Source organism: Brachyhypopomus gauderio, unplaced genomic scaffold (genome assembly GCF_052324685.1).
Source record: "Brachyhypopomus gauderio isolate BG-103 unplaced genomic scaffold, BGAUD_0.2 sc163, whole genome shotgun sequence".
NCBI lineage: Eukaryota > Metazoa > Chordata > Actinopteri > Gymnotiformes > Hypopomidae > Brachyhypopomus > Brachyhypopomus gauderio.
The window spans coordinates 87,563-106,888 of record NW_027506984.1 but is presented as its reverse complement, the minus strand read 5'-3'; the positions used below and the strand labels follow the sequence as shown (position 1 = coordinate 106,888).

The following is a 19,326-nucleotide window of genomic DNA, read 5'->3' as shown; positions in this document are numbered from 1 at the left end:
ATACAAACACTTAAAACCCTATATACAACCCATTATAAAATGAGTTTTCACTGTCTTATCCAATAATAAAGAGGTTGTATGTTATTGCTTGGTCCATCTTAAGTCCATATTAAATACACTACAACCAGAATAACCAAAGTAAAAAATCATATCAGAGTTCGTTTGGGGGTGTTGGCAGGTTGTTGGCTTGGTATAAAAGAGGGTAAACAGAAAGAACACAGACAACAGGTCTCCTTTTCCCTTACAGTCAGATAGCACGGATATGTTCATGTGACTACAGTCTTGGTAGAGTGAGGTCATCAATAAAACTAACCATTCTGTAGTGCTCCTGGGTAACCTATACAATATAAAAGTCACCATAAAAGTCCTCAGAAAGACGGAAACAAATAAACAAAAACGAATAGACATTTAACACTGGCTGTAAACACATTTACACAGTTAAAAAGGCTCATTGCAAGTCAGTGGTAGCTCTTCCAAAATGTTTTGAATCAATCCTAATGTTAAACCATTACTGCAATAGCCTCATAACAGTTTAAAGAGGAGGAAGTGGTCAGTGGTGTTAACCACGTCACTAAATAAGTGGTGCTGTTAATGACTGTCCAAAAATAAAGAAGGAAGCTGGCACAATACAGTATTGCGTGTTTAGCTCAATTCTGACCGCGACAGCAGATAAGAGAAACCACAGGAGAACACAAGCGGAGTTATTGCGCCATCTAGATGTGTGTCTAGACATACCAACTGGGTCTCTGCAGACCGCTTTCCAATTTAAAAGCATAAAATAGTTTGTTGCCAAGGCGAAGCTTGCATGTAACCTGAGTGTTTGTTTAATTTTATTCACACAACAGAAAGTTCCATGTGTTACACAAGGCATAACGTCACCCTGAACGCTTGAAATATCTGTGTAATACGATCTTTATACAGACATTCAAAAATAAACAACCGAACAAAAACAATTTCACTCTTGCAGCCCTCTACTGGGGGGGGGGGGGTAAAGGTACTACAGTTTCAGAAGGATGGTGAAAAAACTAAATTCACCGTGTAAGACAAAACTGGACCCTTCTGCCCTTCGTGCGCTAAGTTACATAAGTCAGAGAGAGGGGAGACAATACAATAAACTGAGCAGAGGGGCTTCCTCCAGCACCAGGACCGAGAAACCTCGGTATGAACAGACAGAACACACAGCACAGGTTCTGGAAAGGGGGCGGGTCTTAGATGAACTCCACCTCCCATAGCTCTTTGGCATTTTCTTCAGCCTCCTGGTACACTATCACATGCTCCTTGTCATACATGTTACCACCTGGAAAAAAAAAGGGGGAATTGGAAAATTTTTGGTTGTTCTTTTTCTGTAAAAACGACACACATGCCGCTTGCTCTATGGTATATTTTCCGATCTCAATGTAACAAACGTGAGCTGCTAACTTCTTGAAGGCTTTCTACAGGATGTCACCTAAAGTCCATTAAACTCCAGTGAGCTAAAGGCTGTAGATGTAATATTTTGCATTTAATATGCACAGCTGGCTCTCACCCTTCACAATGAGCACCATGCCAGGGAAGGTGAGGCTAGAGATGGCGCCGGTGAGCTTGGTGCTCCACATCTGGACGGGGGTGCGAGTCTCAGACCACAGCACCACCTTCGCCCCTGACTCCACATTCCCGATCACCTGCAGACTCATGGTCGGTGCCAGCTACACGCCGCAAGATGAGAGGAAGTGAGAGAGAGGGAGGGAGAGATAGTGAGATTGTGAGAGAGAGAAGGAGGGAGGAAGGGAGAGAGAGAGAGAGAGGGAGGGAGGGAGGGAGAGAAAGAGAGGGAGAGAGAAAGAAGAGGGAACATGAAAGAAAAAATATCATAAATAAAAGTGTAAACAATAACAATTCTATTCCACAAACACACAAGTATAATGGGAGGGTTAATAACATGAAAAAATGTGTCATGAACATCCATCCACGCCAATCGCATGTACACAAGCACTGGCTAAAGTATGTTTGCTATGGCATATTTTCTGTATTACATTGTTAAAACCAAGTCATCTGTAACAAAGAACGTGAATCAATAATAAGTGAAAGCCAAAGTAATTCCTCTTCTTAATAAAGGCAGTATAACACATTTACTTTACTAGACTTTGTATTTTGAAAGGCACTAAAGCCCAACACAGTGCTCACACTGAAACAGATACTAAATAAATCCCATTAACTGCCATGACTGTAAATAATCAGGCTGCGGAGAAAATCAATGAACAGAAAAGGCTCCTTCACAGTAGGGATCACACGAGACGTTTAATGGCTTTGTGATTCTACAATGTTTGTCAGGAGGACCAATGGGCATCAAGGCAAACGACAATAAAACCAACAACCTTGTTCTTGATGAGGCCGTTCTGATAGAACCAGATATCACTCGTGCCCTCCACGTGCTCGGACACCACCACACGGCCCGACTTCAGCTGATCCACACCCCCCTGTACTGACATGAAGTAGCCACTCTCCTTATACCGGATCCGGAAAAACCTTTGCTTCTGCAGGAAAACACACACACGCACACACACGCACGCACATGCACACACACGCACACACACACACACACACACACACACACACACACACACACACACACACACACACACAGATTATCAGGTGTGTCCAGTGTCCTACTGTGAAGAAGAGGATTATGGAGTTTTTGTACTCACTGGTCGGATTGGGTATATGGAACCTATACTGCTGAGGGAACTGAATTTGTGCCAGTTTGTGACCTCAACAGGTTCAAGCAGGAACTGGCGCCCCCTGTAGTTAGTGTGCTCATATAACACCCAACTGCAAGACAAGACAAGATCATTATGAGAACGCTGAATAATGCATATAGTGATATCCGAATTTAAACAGTTGTACAAACACACACACACACACACACACACACACACACACACACACACACACACACACACACACACACACACACACACACACACACACACACACACACTTACCAGCCAGTATTGACCCTCACAGAGAGAAAGTGTGGGTTAAATCCCTCTGTCATCAAGTCAGACACTTCTGTATCCAGGGTAACCTCTCTGCCCTCAAAACACTCCAGTCCAAACAAGGAGATGGATGGAACAGCAAACAACTGATCCAAAGAAGCAAACATACGAAGTTAGAGAGAGAGAGAGAGAGAGGGGGGGGGAAGTGAGAGGGAGAGAAAGAGGGAGAGAGAGAGGGAGTGAGAGTGAAAGAGAGAGTGAGAGAGAGGAAGAGAGAATGACAGGGAGAGAGGGAGAGAGAGAGAGGAGGGGAGTGAGAGTGAGAGGAAGAGAGAAAGAGAGGGAGAGAAGGCGAGAGAGAGAGAGATAGGGAGAGAGAGAGGGAGAGATAGGAGAGAGAGAGAGAGGGGAGACTCTGGGGAGAGCCGTTTGACTCACCGTTGGCACAGATTTGACTGAGCGTATAACACAGCCGCTGGGGCAGCCCATGCTGGTCAAATTAACATAATCACCTTCTGATAACACATACTGGTTTCCTGTGAAGTCAGCGGTATCATACAGCACCCAGCTAAGAGACACACAACACATCAACACACCCACATTAGTGGCCCAGACCCAGTCTTCACCATGCTGTGAAATATGTCATTCTATTCTATTCAAAACATTCCATTTACTGTTATATTAACTTTTGTACTAAAAGTTAATGGGCAATTTTTTGCCAAATGAGAAAAATGGACAGGTGCCATTATGCCATTATGTCATCAGAGCTGCTTTGAAGTCCTGAAATATGAACATTCAACATGTGTGTCTTCACGTTAAAACAGTAAAGAACAGATTGTGATCAACGACAGACCCTTACGCAGGAGATACTGCGAAATCATTCTTTACCAGACGTGAAGAAGATTACTGACCTTCCGCTTAACACCCTACAGGACTGGACCGAGGGTGGCGAGGGCAAAGATTCATGGCTCTTGGTGAACTCCTGGCACAGGCCCTGAAAGCCCGGCTCAGAGTAGAGTAGTAACTACAGCAGGAGAGGGAAACAAGAGGGCAGAGGTCACGTACGATCACCACGCATAACCAACAGGCACGTCTCCAGGGAAGCGAGGCGCGGTGGTGGGAGGTGTGCAGGGAGGAGGGGGCACTAACCTCGCTGTGTACGACGGGCCCAACACTTGGAGCCTGAAACCAGAAAAAACCGGTTAATTCGGTACGTTTTTTTTCTGTATCGTGGCAGAATATCAGTACTGCTCATGAAGAGCTCTGGAACGATAACTGTGAACGTAAAGACCAGGCTCCATAAGGGATTTGATGCGTCTCAGTTCACTGGTGAGGCCTGGGGCTCCAATGGTGGTTTTAGGCGGGTCTGGTCTTACCTTGAGGACGGGCTGTATGGAGCAGATACGGTTGTCCTCGGCTCCCCAGTCGATGCAGGTGTTGTAGTAACCTTTCTCCAGCACGTACTGGTTTCCAGAGTAATCCACATGAGAGTACGCCACCCATCTGGAAGGAGAGACAGTTGTCAGAGTCCCTAAACATGCACAGGCAGTGTTTTCACACAGGGGGTGTCCAAAGTACGGCACATTCTCATTGGCCCGCAGCCTCTGTTGACCACAGCATTTTATATTTTACCAGAAGATGGCAGTAAACTCAAAAAAGCCTTTTTATATTTCACCAGAAGATGGCAGTAGACTTGGGCTCTGTACGAAATAGCCTACTACATACTGGATACTGCATACTGGACTCAGTATATACTGGATACTACATACTGGTCCTCGTAGTAGTATGAAGTACAGTTTCTAGTATGCGACAAAAGCAAAGCACACTACGGGGTCACGTGAGCGTAGCGTTGCATGATGGGATGCAGTACACCACGAAGATAGCTCTGTTCGCGTACTGGAATATTTTGCGGAAGTAGTAGGTCATCCGGGTATGTTTCGCGTACTGATAAATTTCATTTTGGTCACATACTGCATACAGCATACTTATTTGGGGCTCGATCAGTACACCAGTAGTATGTAGTAGGCTATTTCGAACACAGCCTTGGTCTATAGTGCAGTCTCATACCCCCCCACTCTCTTATCACACAAATTGAATATTTTATCTTGATTACAGTAAACGACACACTCTCCACTCTGCCCTCTGGTGGAGAATAGTGGAATACACATCAAACAGTTACTCAATGAAAATGTATGACTTGCTATGCATATTAAAAAAAAGGTTTGATTTCAACAATGTACGGAGAAGGAAATGAGACCAGTTGAGTAAGTTGGTACTCACACTCCGCTCAGCACTTTTATAGATCGAACGGCCGGCCGGAAGCCTGACAGCTCGACATCGGCAACAGCTTCCGTCGCCTCGAGCGTGCGCTCTTCATCTTCATTTTCATCTTCCTCCTCATTCGGCATCTCAATCATCATCAGCATAGGCTCAATCAGGTCCTGTAGAAGAGCAGTAAGGCACTAAGGAAACACAATCTCACAGACACACTTACTAAACCCTATTAATTTTGACTCAGAAATGTATTTGGAGGTATTGCTTTTTCATACAACATAGTATCTGCACCATGTTTATTAATAGCTTTTATGCACATACATAGACAGCTATTTTATTTCAATCCTTTGTTAAGAATCACGTGTTAACCAGTCAGCAGGGGTCATGTGGTCAGAAATGGACTGATAAGGTGAGTTTGAGCATAGCTAAGACAGACAGGGTTTATGTACATCTTATATACACATATATAGGACACCAATGATGAGGAGGTAGTCAAAACTGCACAGCTGATGAAGGACCTGTCCGAAACGTCCCGACTAAGGACCTGTCCGAAACATCTGAAGCTTCTCCGGATCACAAGCAGGAACATGCACAAGGCACACACACTGCGCAGCCCAGGACTGAATGGGAGGGGCCACTGAGAGGGGCGGAGAACCACCGGGCTGGGACCCAGCGGGTCCTCCAGATCCAGACGGATAAGCACATGGTGGTGACATCAATCAGACAGCGTGATGGTGGATAAGGTGCAGAGGTCAGCAGCGGTGACACAGCTGACCTGATAGAAACATCTAAAAGAAGCTGTAAAAGTAAAAGCTGGAAAAGTATCAGGGACTGAAAGAAGAGAACAAGAATGGGTAACATTGTCAGTGATAGGGGCAGTTGGATGATAGGGGCAGTTGGGTGGTAGGGGCAGTTGGGTGATAGGGGCAGTTGGGGCGGTGACCCCTACGCTGGAGGAGTGGACCATCAATACCAGTCCAGAAGAGCACAATGTGAGGAACAGGGAGACTGCTCAGACACCCTCAGACTCACAGGCCTCTGGGAGGAGACCCGAGTGTGAGGTAATGAGATATGACCACACACTAGGAGGGTTGCGTGTGTGTGCGGTGGTGATTGGTCGAGATGAAGTGCCACTCACAGTTCGGATCACCCGGGCTGAGCGCAGCTCACAATCACAGCCCCCCCACACACGCCAGTCGTGATACTCCCCCTCCTCCAGGAGGTACTGGTGTCCACGGAAACCTTCCTTCTCATAGCCCACCCATCTGAAACAATAGAATAGAATAGAATAGAATAGAATAGAATAGAACAGAATAGAAATTTAATCATGAGTAGATTTATATCAGCCAGATGTGCAAATGTAAATGTAAATATAGTGCAATGCACAGCATAGCAGCATCGTGTTCGTTTGCATCAAAAGTGCAAAATAAGTATGAACAAAGAAGTATGGACAAAGAAGTATGGACAAAGAAGTATGTACAAAGAAGTATGTACAAAGGAGCGTGGACAAAGAGTCTTTTTCTCTTTCTCCCCGCTGTTCTTCATGCATGGGTCCAACTTTCTTCTGACAGCTGCGGTGACACAGCTTGAGGCATGAAGAGGGTCGATCAAATCAGAGGATGCATCAAGCCATCATGGATTTTGTCATAATCTGCTGTTATGACGGTGTTACGGCTATAGCAGCGCCATTATCCTTGAGCTGTGTGTCGTTATGCTTATTACACTTGAGCTGTGGACCCACCCAGTGGTCGTTACTTGGTCTAATCACCCGACAAAACCAGACGAAGAACTGGCTCTGTGTGTGTGCATCTTTATCTGTGCGCTGTAGGCCTGGAGTCTGCAGTGTGAATGCAGCTTAACATAGCTAATGACCTGGGACTACACCATTATATGTCACTTATGGCTAATAACATGGCTCCCATGGTAAGCCCATCATGATCACGGAGATGACTGGACTGTCACACTTGAAAAAAGGAAAGTAAGCTTATAATTATATATAATTATATTCTAAAATTATATATATATATGTTACAATTACATTCACAATTACAACATATGGCTTTTGCCAATATACACACTGATGGTTAGACGGGATAAACCTGCCCCAAGTTCCATGTGGTCATGGCTGGGTGAAGACAGGTATACACACTCTGCTTTGGCATGTCAGACTGCCAAATGTTTTTTCCATTTTATCGTGACTCATCCAGTCTTGTGAGGATTCCATAATAAAATCACACCGATAAGATAATCAATGTTTTCTAACAACAAACTATAAATAAAAATTTGTGTGTTCTGTGCAGTGTTGTGTAGTTCGTGTTGTGTTACGTCGTCGTTTATGTGTGTGAAGAGTGCTGTATAAACAAATTTTACTTTACTAATGAGAGACCTTAATTCATGCTTCAGTAAGATAAACAGCTTATCTTATCTTACCCTGCAGGTGATACTGATATAGTAAACGACGAGATGTGGAAGTTTGAAGAAGGGACCAAAGGCAAAAAATGAATTTCAAGAGGAAAGTGCAGAGGAAATTGTCGGGTGAAATGCAAAGGGTGCTGGGAAATGTAGTGACAGCAAGGAAGCCTACAAGGTCAAAGCAGCTGGTCACAGAGAGTTCAGGTGCAGAGACATACAGAACACCCATGTGCCCCCAGAGGACTGCAGCTCCATGTCTACAATAACTCTCAGTTTTGAGGGGCAAATTATAGACAATCATCAGTAAGCAAAAGATCAGTGGTAATTACTTCAGTTTTAGGTAAACAAGCAACACTCCTATTGTACAAGCTCCTTTTGCACAAGCTTCTTCCTTCATGTCAGCTCTGATTAGTGATCTTAGTTCATCTTTTAATCTAGTGGTAGTTTTGTTACGACTTTGATGTAAAGCCCTATAATTTCCCCAGAATCACATGTATTCACATAGGCACACACAGAAAGACAGACACACACAAGCCCATATGCAACACGCCTGATGGTCAGTCCTTTCAACCCACATGCCTCCGATGACTTTAACGGAGCCGGCGCAGTACATGATGGCCGTCTGCTGCCGGCTCTCTATGGTGATGAAGTCCCTGGCGTTGGTGTAGATCTCACGTTTCTTCCCAGTGAAATACGGCTTTTCATAAATCACAAGCTGAGGAGAGAAACCACAGCGAGTCACGCACTTGCATGCCGCTCGCACCTGCACACACACACGCACACACGCACACACACACACACACAGAGGTGCACATGCACGCACGCACGTACGCACACACGTGGTTCTTACTTTGGGTTCGTTAGGTTTCTCCACTCTTGGCTCTCCCTAAAGACAAAACCGTTGAACAGACAAACAAAAAACACAGAAACAAAACAAAACGCAAAAACGAATGAAAAAGGTCCAATTTATTTTCTATTTCAATACCAAATATGTGAAAAACAGCAGCACACCGACACGCGAAAGTTTAATGGCTGTGTTCTGGGTGTGTGGGGGGGGGGGGGGTGGCGGCTCACTCACTATTTTCAGGGGGTGCAGTGAGCTCACGTAGGGCTCCGTGTCACACCAGGACTTCGGTTTGGGGAAGCCTCCCACCTCCAGCACCCGTGGGACGCCCTGGAAGAAGGGCTCGGAGAACACCAGCCACCTGCGTGCGGCAGAGAAGTCGTGAGGGAGCGCTTCACGGGTTGGAAGAAACGGGTCACGCAGAACCCGGCCTGCTCGGACACGCCTCCCCCAAACCGCTTAACTGACCCCCTGCACTTCACGCATTCAGACGGGCGCATGAAAGCATCACGCGTGCCGAACCTTAAGCAGCAGCCAAAATATTTATTTGTACATTCTTTATTTGTGCACTCACAGGCCAGCGTTGATGATGATGGAGTTTGCTCTGATGGGGAAGCCATAGATCCTGGCGTCTTCCGACGTGTCCCGGAAGATTACTTTCTTTCCCCCTGCATCCTCCTCCGGGAAGAGACAGATCTCTGGAACGCTGTAGTCCTGGGATAGTTTAATTCACTTAAGATTAGTTTCAGTTCACTTTAATTCAACTCGGTTCATTATATTGACATAAGTGTGTACCATGTGGAAAAACATGCCAAAAAGTTTTTTAATAAAAAACAGCAAGTCATAATAAGTCAGTTTTAGTCCAAAATGTGACCAAAATGTGCTTTAATGAAGTCAGTGTTTTACTTTATATGTGCCTTTACTCTGTACTGATTTGGCTGCAATTCTCCCCCTGGACACCAGAGGGAGTTCCTAAGTCCTAACGGGGAAACACAGCTCCAAGTCCATAGCCAACTAAGGACGCCGAGATTCCGACCTTGATCGTGTATTTTAGTGCTAAAATGCATTTATAAGGTACTTTGTATTTTAAAAATCAGAGATTGACAACGTCTCCTCAGAGTTGAGTGCGGGCTTAATTCAGTTTAGACGCGGCTGTCTGTGAGTGAGAGAGGGCGCGTGAGTCCTCCTCCCTCGAACCATCATCGCAGCTGACGTGTGCGCGTGCTGGCAGCACTAACGCTGCAGGTCGCTTGTGCGCAAACCAGCAGACAGGGCAGCGTCCGCTCAGACAAGCAACGATCGCTTTGCTATTGTCTTCAAGAAACATTCAAAACAGTAACCTGGTACTGCGTCTGGAGGAAAGACAGCTGTATGAAACGTAAAATATGTGTACTCTGGCCAGGATGAAGACTAGATAAGCTAACATTTCATAGCGCTAATTTAGAACATATCATGGATGCAATGATAATAATGGCAGGCCTAGGAAACATTTCAAAGCCAAATTTGGAAATGAATACAAGTGTAGGATGTTAGGTTGTGGAGGAGCTACTCTCAAACTCAGTTTAGTTTTATAGCTAGATAAGGTTACAAATAACCTTGAACTAAACTGTTACCCAAGGATACAAATTGCATAACTTTGATGCTTCAGATGACATTATTGTAATGCATTATTTATTCATATGAAATAATTTATATTGTTATGACCCTGGAAGTTATTTATAAAAGGCTAATTACTTAATATACTTTGCTTATGTATAATATATATATAAAAAAAAAGTGATTGCACTGAGAAATCTCAAAGATTCTCATCAATCCTCTTTAATTAAATCCATGTTCAGTAGTACACTGATAGAATAACTTCAACAACTATGTACTATAGTACAACTTTAAATAAGAAAAGGTTTCCTCAGCCCTTGTAAAACGGCCTAGGAGTGCAAGAATGGCGTTAAAAGATAGGGACTTCTCCGGTTTGCACACTGTCTACTTTCCTGAGCACAACGCAGTTCCCCCTACTGACGAGCCGCTGAGCCGCTGTCAACACTGTCTGAACTTTTATACGTCTCAAAGAGCCAATAAGAAATAAGTAAAGAAATAAAATCTGGGGTTTCAATGCCCACCCCAGCCACAGCCCTGTATTATAACATAACATGTACAGCAGGTAAAATAAGGATTGAACTCATCACTGATACTCTAAGTAAATATATTTCTAAAGGTGCTATTGACACGAAATTCTCACCAGATGTCGGTAACAACCCAACCAATCCACACATGCAAATAAAGCAAACATAGTTGTCCATAAATTAAAGTTGTGTGTAATAATGAGAAATGACACAGGGAAGAAGCATTGAACATGCTTACTAACATTTATTTAATACTTCGTACAGAAGCTTCAAGATACCTCTTGTAGAAACAAGCCACATTGCTCAGGTGAGATTTTGGCCCATTCTTCCACACAAACACTCTACATATCCAGAATATTCAGTGGGCTCCTTCTATGAACTCTGAACTTTAGTTCTTTTCATAGATTTTCAACTGGAACTGCAAACAATATGGTGTGTATTATGGCACCCAAAGAGTTCAATTTTGGTTTCATCTGACCATACATATTCTCCCAGTATTTCTCACGATTGTGTAAATGTTGTGCCGCAAACGTTCAACATGCAACAACACAATTTTCCTTCAGCAAAGTCTTAAGTCTTGTGTGTTGTGTGCATTACTATTAGTTTCCTTTGAAACAATTGTACCTGCCGATTCAATATCTTTCTGTAGCTCTCCACAAGTGGTCCACAACTCTTCTGATTATTCTTATCAATCCTCAAACTTCAGTACATTTTGTAACTTCATGAGATGTTTCTTGTGTGACACCTTGGTAATAAGATATCGTTTTATAGGCCATCGGTTGGGACTGAACCAGATGATATTAATTTGCACTAAGTGGCAGGGTTGCTTCTAATGACTGATATATTTCAGCTGGTGTCATGACTTTCCATGGCTTCTTGTTCCTCCCTTTCTTCATGTGTTCAATACTTTCTCCCTGTGTCATTTCACATTATTACACATAATTTATGGACATCTGTGTTTTAATTTCATTGCATGTGTGGAATGGATGAGTAATTAAAAACATCTGGTGAGAATGTCAATAGTACCTTCAGAAATATATTACTTAGAAAATGGTGACCTGTTCAATACTTATTTTGCATGTATAATAATATAATATAAAAACAAATTAATAATATTTATTAATGAAATTATGCTTATGACCCCCCCAAACCCACCATGCTAACTAACAATAATTCATGAATCTACAATGATTACCATATTTTTCTTATCTCTGTATGTGTGGATGTGTGCATGTGAATTTGTGCATGCATGAGTGTGTGTGTGTGTGTGTGCTGGTCATACCCTCACTGCTCTTCTTAACGAGCCAATAATAAACGTCTTTGTCTCATTTGGTTCTGGGTCTGGGCCGTCCTCTCCGGACTCACCCGTCCCGTTCTGTGTGGGACGCTGGCCGTTGTCCTGGGAGCCAAAGGGGTTTGTGAGCTCTATATCACCCTCGTCCAGGGCAATCTTCTGGCCTTTGAATTCGGGCTTCTCATATAACACCCAGCTGCCAAGGGAGAACAGGAACAATAGAAAAATGAAGACAGAGAAATCTGAGGATGGGACATAATTAACATTTTGTTTGGAAACAGACTTTTCGGGGACGTTTCTTAAATTGCCGAAGATATTTTATGTTTGTCGTTAAACAAAATGTTTGCTCTTTGAAATAGGTTAGCACGGTCAGTACTTTTCAAAAAAGCCAGAACGACTCACGTTTCAGATGGATGTATACCCATTTCACCCAACTATTATATTACGCAACTCACATGATTCACAGGCTTAAATATCATCTTCCTGTAACTAAGCGACAAACAATATTTTTCGCATTTCATAATCAGTCAAACCAAAGATTAATTAAATGCTGCATCACTGCCAAGTAAACAGCCCTTTGTCTTGTTTCTTTTCGAAGGTACCGACTCATAACAAAGAGTCACGGTCCAGCACGTAGAAGATGCTCCGGACAAACGGGGAAACCTGGTGACGTCGGGAAGGGACGGGGCTCAGGCAGTCGCACGCGTAGCTCCTGCGGACATATCTCTCAGTAATGGCAGTAAATCTAGAGTGCTTTGGTGCTGGAGGGCAGGGTGAGGCAGGCAAGCGTGTGCCCTTCAGGGCAGAGTGGTTTTGGTATAAGAAACCTGCTGCATATGTGTGTGTGTATTTATCATTTATACGTAGGGTTGGGTGTCGATTGCATTTTATTGATTTTGTTTCCGATTCTGCTTATCGATGCATGTTCTTGTCAATTACAAGAAATTGTCCCAAATGTTTACCTATAAAAATATTGTTCTTTTTACTGTTATTATTATTATTATTATTATTACCTTCCTGAAAAAATGTTGCAGAGACATGCAGTCAATACAACATTATGCTAATGCCCAAGATGTATAACCTCTTATAACTTTCCACATACGTTGTACTTTTCGTTTTCTCACACAAAGTGAAGTTAAACTTTCCTCGACTAATGCTGTAGAGGAACAGCAAATCTACATAATGACATATTACATGATGCACTGGTCTAGGCGGGTATGTGACTTCATACAGATGATTTTTGCACAAATCATGGAGGTACATTTGAGCCATAAAATGCATTGGTAGAAATGGACAAGTGGAATAGACATTCTATTAATTTTTTAATGGTACCCGGTTCTTGATATTTTGGAACGAGTTCCAGTTCAGAACCAGTTTTCGATACTCAACACTATTTATGTTTGAGTATGTGAGTGCAAAGATGTACTTTTCATTTTGAAAAGGCAAGTCATTTTGTGTAGAACCTTTAAAATAATGTATGTCATAGAAGGGCTTTTATTACATTTTATTTTTTAAGTTTCAGTGCAGGTTTGCATGTTTCTGAAATGCAAGCATAAAAAAAATTGACTTTTTTGGTTTTGTGCATGTGTGTGTGTGTGTGTGTTTAATCCTCTCACCCTCCTCGGACCACTCTAATGGAGATGGTCTCAGGAAGCTTCCACGCTGTGGTGTCCATCACGTCTGAGCGAACCTCAATACACTGGCCACGAAGTCCTGGCTCATCAAAGATGAGCATCTAATGGAGGGACAAACACCAGCTTCAATGGACTCAACAACGACTGCATTGTTCCATGCAATACCACCTCCCGCCACCAGGGAGGATCGCGAGCAGTGGTGCCAGCAGACCAAGAAAGACTTCCATTGTGTTTGCTAATGTGACTCCAATTCTTACACGACTCCTGACCTGCGTCGCGCCACCACTAACAGAACATTTATGTGAGCAGTCTAATGCACACCTGTGGGACCAGCTTTTTTTCTCAGGTGCTAGCGGCTTGCCAGAACAGGCCTGACATTTCACTTTAATTTGCTGTGGCTACAAAAAAGGACCAAAGAAACAACCACAATTGTTATGAAGGGGAAACTGAAATACTGACACACCACAGCAACTGCCGACAGTCACTATCAGGTTCACGAATGTGACCTTCTCTGAATGTGGGAATTGCCTTTAGTGGCAGAATCCAGTGTACAGTTCGTAACTCCTAAAAATGGCCGTATATTCAAAATCACCAGCGATGGAGGTGTGGTAGTTCTCCATCGTCCTACTTTGGTGTTTTACGTTAAAACTAATTCATAGGAAGAATACAGACCACACACTTAAATGCTGTAGTTTCAGAATAGAAAATGGAGAATCTAAGGACGCCATGTTTCCTTAGATTCCTTAGACAGCCTGGGGAAAAACTCACACCCAACAAATGCATAAAGGGACTAAACTAAATAACCCAAAGGCAAACAGACACTGGGAGGGTAACCTTTCTAAAAACGCTAGCTAAACTAAAAAGAAACACGATGTTAAAAATGTTAAATTGAAAATGTTCAACGTAAAAAACAGAGAGAGCCACGTATCGGCGCAACCTGGGAGTCCTCGGCGTGCTCCTCTCTGCTACTCCCATTGGCCTAGCCCTCATTGGGGTTCGTTTCACAGCTTTAAAGACAGTAATGGCTTCATTTGTTAAACTGTCATTTAAAATTATGCTCGGTCGTTTCGCCTCATTTCGCCAGCTCTTTTTGGACCCGAGCCAGAGAGGGTTTTCTTTCCCTGGCACCGTGTTACACACACACCCATGTCTCACACCTGCCTGACGAACTGCTCGAGGCTGCTGTCACATTATTTGTAATGATATTAGTTAAAGAATTAAAATCCTGAACAGCGGTTTGGGACTTTGTGTTCTGAAGCTCCATAAAAATCCATTTTGTGTGTGGATTTGGTGTGCTCTCTGGAAGGGTATGGGGATACATCGGGTAATGGGTCATCGAATGGATGGGACTCACCTTTCCTGGTCGAGGGTTGAGTTTCCCGTGCTCTTTCTCTTTGGTACGCTAGAGGAAGAAAACACAGCAGAATAGAGTTAGTGAACACACAGGAACAAACCGCAATTTCATGAACTTTTGAATGTCCATGTCTAGCCTTTTGTGTTTTTGGTCATTCTAACTAAATTCGATTCAAGTTCATCATACCACTTTTAACAATTGAGGGTCGTTTTTACAGGAAACGGGTGTAAACGTTTAGCAGACATTAGCAAGGAAAATCAACCTAGGGTGTATGAACAAACTGCTGGGAGGACCAGACAGGGTAACACATGTATCATGTACACAAAAAAAGATTAATAGTAATTGAACCCACTCGCCCAGTTGTGCTGTTAAGAAATTACTGAGTATAATTCTTCTAATCAGGAATCCACCCCACCACACGATTATCGAATGTGCATCTAACCAGCCCGGGGAGGAAAAGCATTAGTGATGCGATGGATATGAAGGAGAAAAGACCCAGGAACGCATACACATCACTAGTAGCAGTTTTCTCAGAAAGCATATAGTGTACCAACGACTGTGCCACACCCACATCTATATAATCCATAATCCTGCATAATAATCTTAGTCTGATTATGGTGCTGTGACCACTTTTTAAATGTCACCGACTGGAATGTCATCTGTAAACGGTGCTGAAAGACAAATGTAAAAGATGTGAGGCTTGTCAAGGTCATTATGCCCTGCTGTTCCTCTGAACAGGTTCTCCGTCTATCACGAAACCATTCATGCTTCTGAGGAAAGGTGTAACAAGTTCAAAGACAACATTGTTGCACCACCCTAAACGCCTCTGCAATTTCTTATGATAACACTTTGGCTGGATAAACCTTGTGGAGATGATTTATGGATTTATTTATTACGATTTAATTTATTGAATGTTTTTTGATGCTAGCAATCAGTCATTTCAAAGCGACACCTATTAGCAAAGATCCATACAACCGCATATGGACTTTTGCCCATAATCTTCACAAATATTGGCCAAAAATGTCAGTGTGGAAATGAATGTGTTTACAAGGACACGTAAATAAGCACCTGTGTGTGTGTATCTCTGGGTACCTCATATGTGTGTGTGTTTGTGTGTGTGTATGTATGTGTGTGTTAGTCTCCTTCCTTGACAGACAGGCTATAGGAATCCATCGACAATCAACTATAAAGACCTGGAGAAATGTGTGGTGCTGAACTGTAGGTTCCCCTCGAGTGCCCGAGGGAAGACACTGTACACACATGGCCAGATACCCTGAAGAAAAATGGCTGCTGTTGGAATAACTTGCAAGCAGTTTTTGATCGATGGCTGGTTTGTGGCACCTTTCTTGCACTGTTATGCTGTGCTTCATGTGCAGTGAAATCTGATATATTGAGAAGACTGCTCCAGCTTGTGATATGCATTGCAAAAGATATGTTTTCCAGAAAAAAACATCTTAAATTGACCAGAAATCGCCCACTGTAGTGAAATACAGAATCTCTGAGACATCCAGACCACTAGGTGTCAGTATAATGGCATAATGTGAAGACCCATTGCTCTTTTAAGACGTTTTACATTGCAAAGATATCTTTTTTGCAAAGTATAAAATTGGAGAAACATGTTGACACATAGAGGTTGGGTGTGGAATGATCAGTGTGTGTGTGTGTGTGTGTGTGTGTGTGTAATAGTTTAATCATCTTCGCTCATTTCCCCTCGCTCACTGATGCGTCTCCATCAGCTTGCTGTCGGCACAGAGTGACCTGAGGTTCGCACCAGCACCTGGGTGTGTCTGAGCAGGATTCAACACATAGCCTGGCTCATGCAACGGCACCGGCCTGCGGAGGGAGGGAGAGCCAACCAGCACACAGAGCAGAGTCTCATCTCCCTCTCGCCTTCCTAGTGTTCTCACCCTCAGTAAACCCATATAAACAATGTGGGTTTTGTGGTCATAACCAGCACGAGCACGACTGCATTCAGAAACGACATAACAACTGACCTGGCTCGCGCCTGACATTATTGGTGAGTACGTCCTGACCCAAGAGTCAGAGTCACTAGTGAATATGTCCTGACCCATGAATCAGAGTCACTAGTGAGTATGTCCTGACCCATGAATCAGAGTCACTAGTGAGTATGTTGTAACCAATGACTCAGAGTCACTAGTGAGCATGTCCTGATCCATGACTCAGACTGACTAGTGAGTATGTTGTAACCCATGAATCAGAGCCACTAGTGAATGTCCTGACCCATGAATCAGAGTCACTAGTGAATATGTCCTGACCCATGAATCAGTCACTAGTGAATATGTTGTAACCCAAGAGTCAGAGTCACTAGTGAATATGTCCTGACCCATGAATCAGAGTCACTAGTGAATATGTCTTGACCCATGAATCAGAGTCACTAGTGAATATGTCCTGACCCATGAATCAGAGTCACTAGTGAATATGTCCTGACCCATGAATCAGAGTCACTAGTGAATATGTTGTAACCCAAGAGTCAGAGTCACTAGTGAATATGTCCTGACCCATGAATCAGAGTCACTAGTGAATATGTCTTGACCCATGAATCAGAGTCACTAGTGAATATGTCCTGACCCATGAATCAGAGTCACTAGTGAATATGTCCTGACCCATGAATCAGAGTCACTAGTGAATATGTTGTAACCCATGACTCAGAGTCACTAGTATGTCCTGACCCATGACTCAGAGTCACTAGTGAATATGTCCTGATCCATGACTCAGTGTCACTAGTGAGTATGTGCTGATCCATGACTCAGAGTCACTAGTGAATATGTCCTGACTCATGACTCAGAGTCACTAGTGAATATGTCCTGACTCATGACTCAGAGTCACTAGTGAATATGTCCTGACTCATGACTCAGAGTCACTAGTGAGTATGTTGTAACCAGTAAGTCAGAGTCACTAGTATGTCCTGACCCCTGAGTTAAAGTCACTAGTGAGCAGTTCATCACCAGGTCTCATGGCTCTCAGTGCACGAGGGTTCCCAGCACATAGCTGTTTACACCAATGACCCAGCCCAGACTCCAGCTGGCAGGCCCATGGACGCTAGCTGGATGGATTGGAGGAGCCGCCCCTCTGCGGACATGTGTTTACCATCCTGGAGAAGCAGGAAGCTGCTGGCCTCACAGCCTCAGCTCACCACACCTGAGTGATAAGAGTTTGTTTTCCTGTGTAGAGCCGCACACTGAGCGACCATAAGACGTGACAAATAAACTCAAACAGCATACACATTTGTCAAGCTTCAATAACAACAAAAATAATCGAATGTGCACAAGCTTACACAACCACAAGCAAAAACTGGCCTCTCATCAGGGAGTGTAAGTAGTGACTGGACTGGCTTGGTCCTGTTCTCCATAACACAACATGTCTACCATGCATGCAGCTCTCACTCAACACTGCACACGCTAATTATATAAAGTAATTCAAAACATGACGCAAGTTTAAAACTATTACCCAGTCAATGACAAATGCTTGACTAAAGAGTCATGCTGACATCTCCATCTCATCACCCTCTCATATAAAGAAAGAGTGAGAGAGAGAGAGGAGAGAAAGGGAGATACAGAGATGTAGATTAGAGATGTTCATACCTGTGGTGAAGTGCATAGAGTTTCCAGAGAAATTATATATATATATATATATATATATATATATATATATATATATATATATATATATATATATATATATATATATACACACTGAGGAACATTCCATGTGTGTGTGTGTGTGTGTGTGTGTGTGTGCGCGCGCACGTGTCCTTGCCGTGGTTTAAAGTATGTACAAGCACAGAGTTAGCACCATAAAGAACTTCTATGTAATTAATAACCTTCAGTAATAGCTGGACAGTGGTCACGTGGAGTCAGGTCCCAAATATTGAATGTCATGTCATAAAAACCATTTGACTTGCAAAGCACTAAGGGGACAGAGGACAGCAGTCACACAAGGGAGGAGAAGAAGACCTGTTTAGCTTCACTGCTTCAGTAAGAATGTGAATATTGCATGAGGACTGAGGTAATGGACACTAGTTTTTGAGGCACTATTGTAATCCCTCCCTGTGAGGTGTTGCTATTGCCCCCCCCCCCCCCCCCCCCCCACCTCCCTCCCCCCACCCTCCACTCAGTAGTATCATTTTTTGTCAAAACAGGAAAGACTGGGATTTTTTTTCCCATTCTTGTAATCTCAGACATCAGATATATATTTCTCGAGTTCTAAAATAGCTTTTCTTTTAAGAAACACACCGGCAAACAATCGAGTCATGTGACATGCTCTAGGGTGTTATTTTATCCTCTCGTGGCTTCTATACATCGACTCCTTCTTGAGAACAAAGAAAATTGTGGATTCCCTCAGTGCTATTGATCGTGGCTTACACTTGCCCATTCCCATCCAAGTTAAACCTGATTTTAC

At 43.3% G+C, this 19,326-nt stretch overlaps 1 protein-coding gene across 1 annotated transcript in view; it reads right to left on the bottom strand.

Moving 5' to 3' along the window:
- Positions 1 to 981: 981 nt before the first annotated feature.
- crybg2 (crystallin beta-gamma domain containing 2) overlaps positions 982 to 19,326 on the bottom strand; it is a 40,631-nt gene continuing 22,286 nt past the window's right edge. The window contains exons 5-22 of the mRNA XM_076994786.1: positions 14,908 to 14,955; positions 13,536 to 13,654; positions 11,908 to 12,115; positions 9,080 to 9,219; positions 8,740 to 8,866; positions 8,512 to 8,547; positions 8,237 to 8,376; positions 6,388 to 6,514; positions 5,256 to 5,416; positions 4,352 to 4,478; positions 4,125 to 4,157; positions 3,887 to 3,999; positions 3,414 to 3,543; positions 2,982 to 3,121; positions 2,685 to 2,808; positions 2,355 to 2,513; positions 1,526 to 1,685; positions 982 to 1,297 (exon numbers count right to left, since the gene is read on the bottom strand). Of these exons, the coding sequence (XP_076850901.1) occupies positions 1,209 to 1,297; positions 1,526 to 1,685; positions 2,355 to 2,513; positions 2,685 to 2,808; positions 2,982 to 3,121; positions 3,414 to 3,543; positions 3,887 to 3,999; positions 4,125 to 4,157; positions 4,352 to 4,478; positions 5,256 to 5,416; positions 6,388 to 6,514; positions 8,237 to 8,376; positions 8,512 to 8,547; positions 8,740 to 8,866; positions 9,080 to 9,219; positions 11,908 to 12,115; positions 13,536 to 13,654; positions 14,908 to 14,955 (2,181 nt within the window). The 3' untranslated portion in view covers positions 982 to 1,208. The remainder of the gene's footprint in view (positions 1,298 to 1,525; positions 1,686 to 2,354; positions 2,514 to 2,684; positions 2,809 to 2,981; positions 3,122 to 3,413; positions 3,544 to 3,886; positions 4,000 to 4,124; positions 4,158 to 4,351; positions 4,479 to 5,255; positions 5,417 to 6,387; positions 6,515 to 8,236; positions 8,377 to 8,511; positions 8,548 to 8,739; positions 8,867 to 9,079; positions 9,220 to 11,907; positions 12,116 to 13,535; positions 13,655 to 14,907; positions 14,956 to 19,326) is intronic.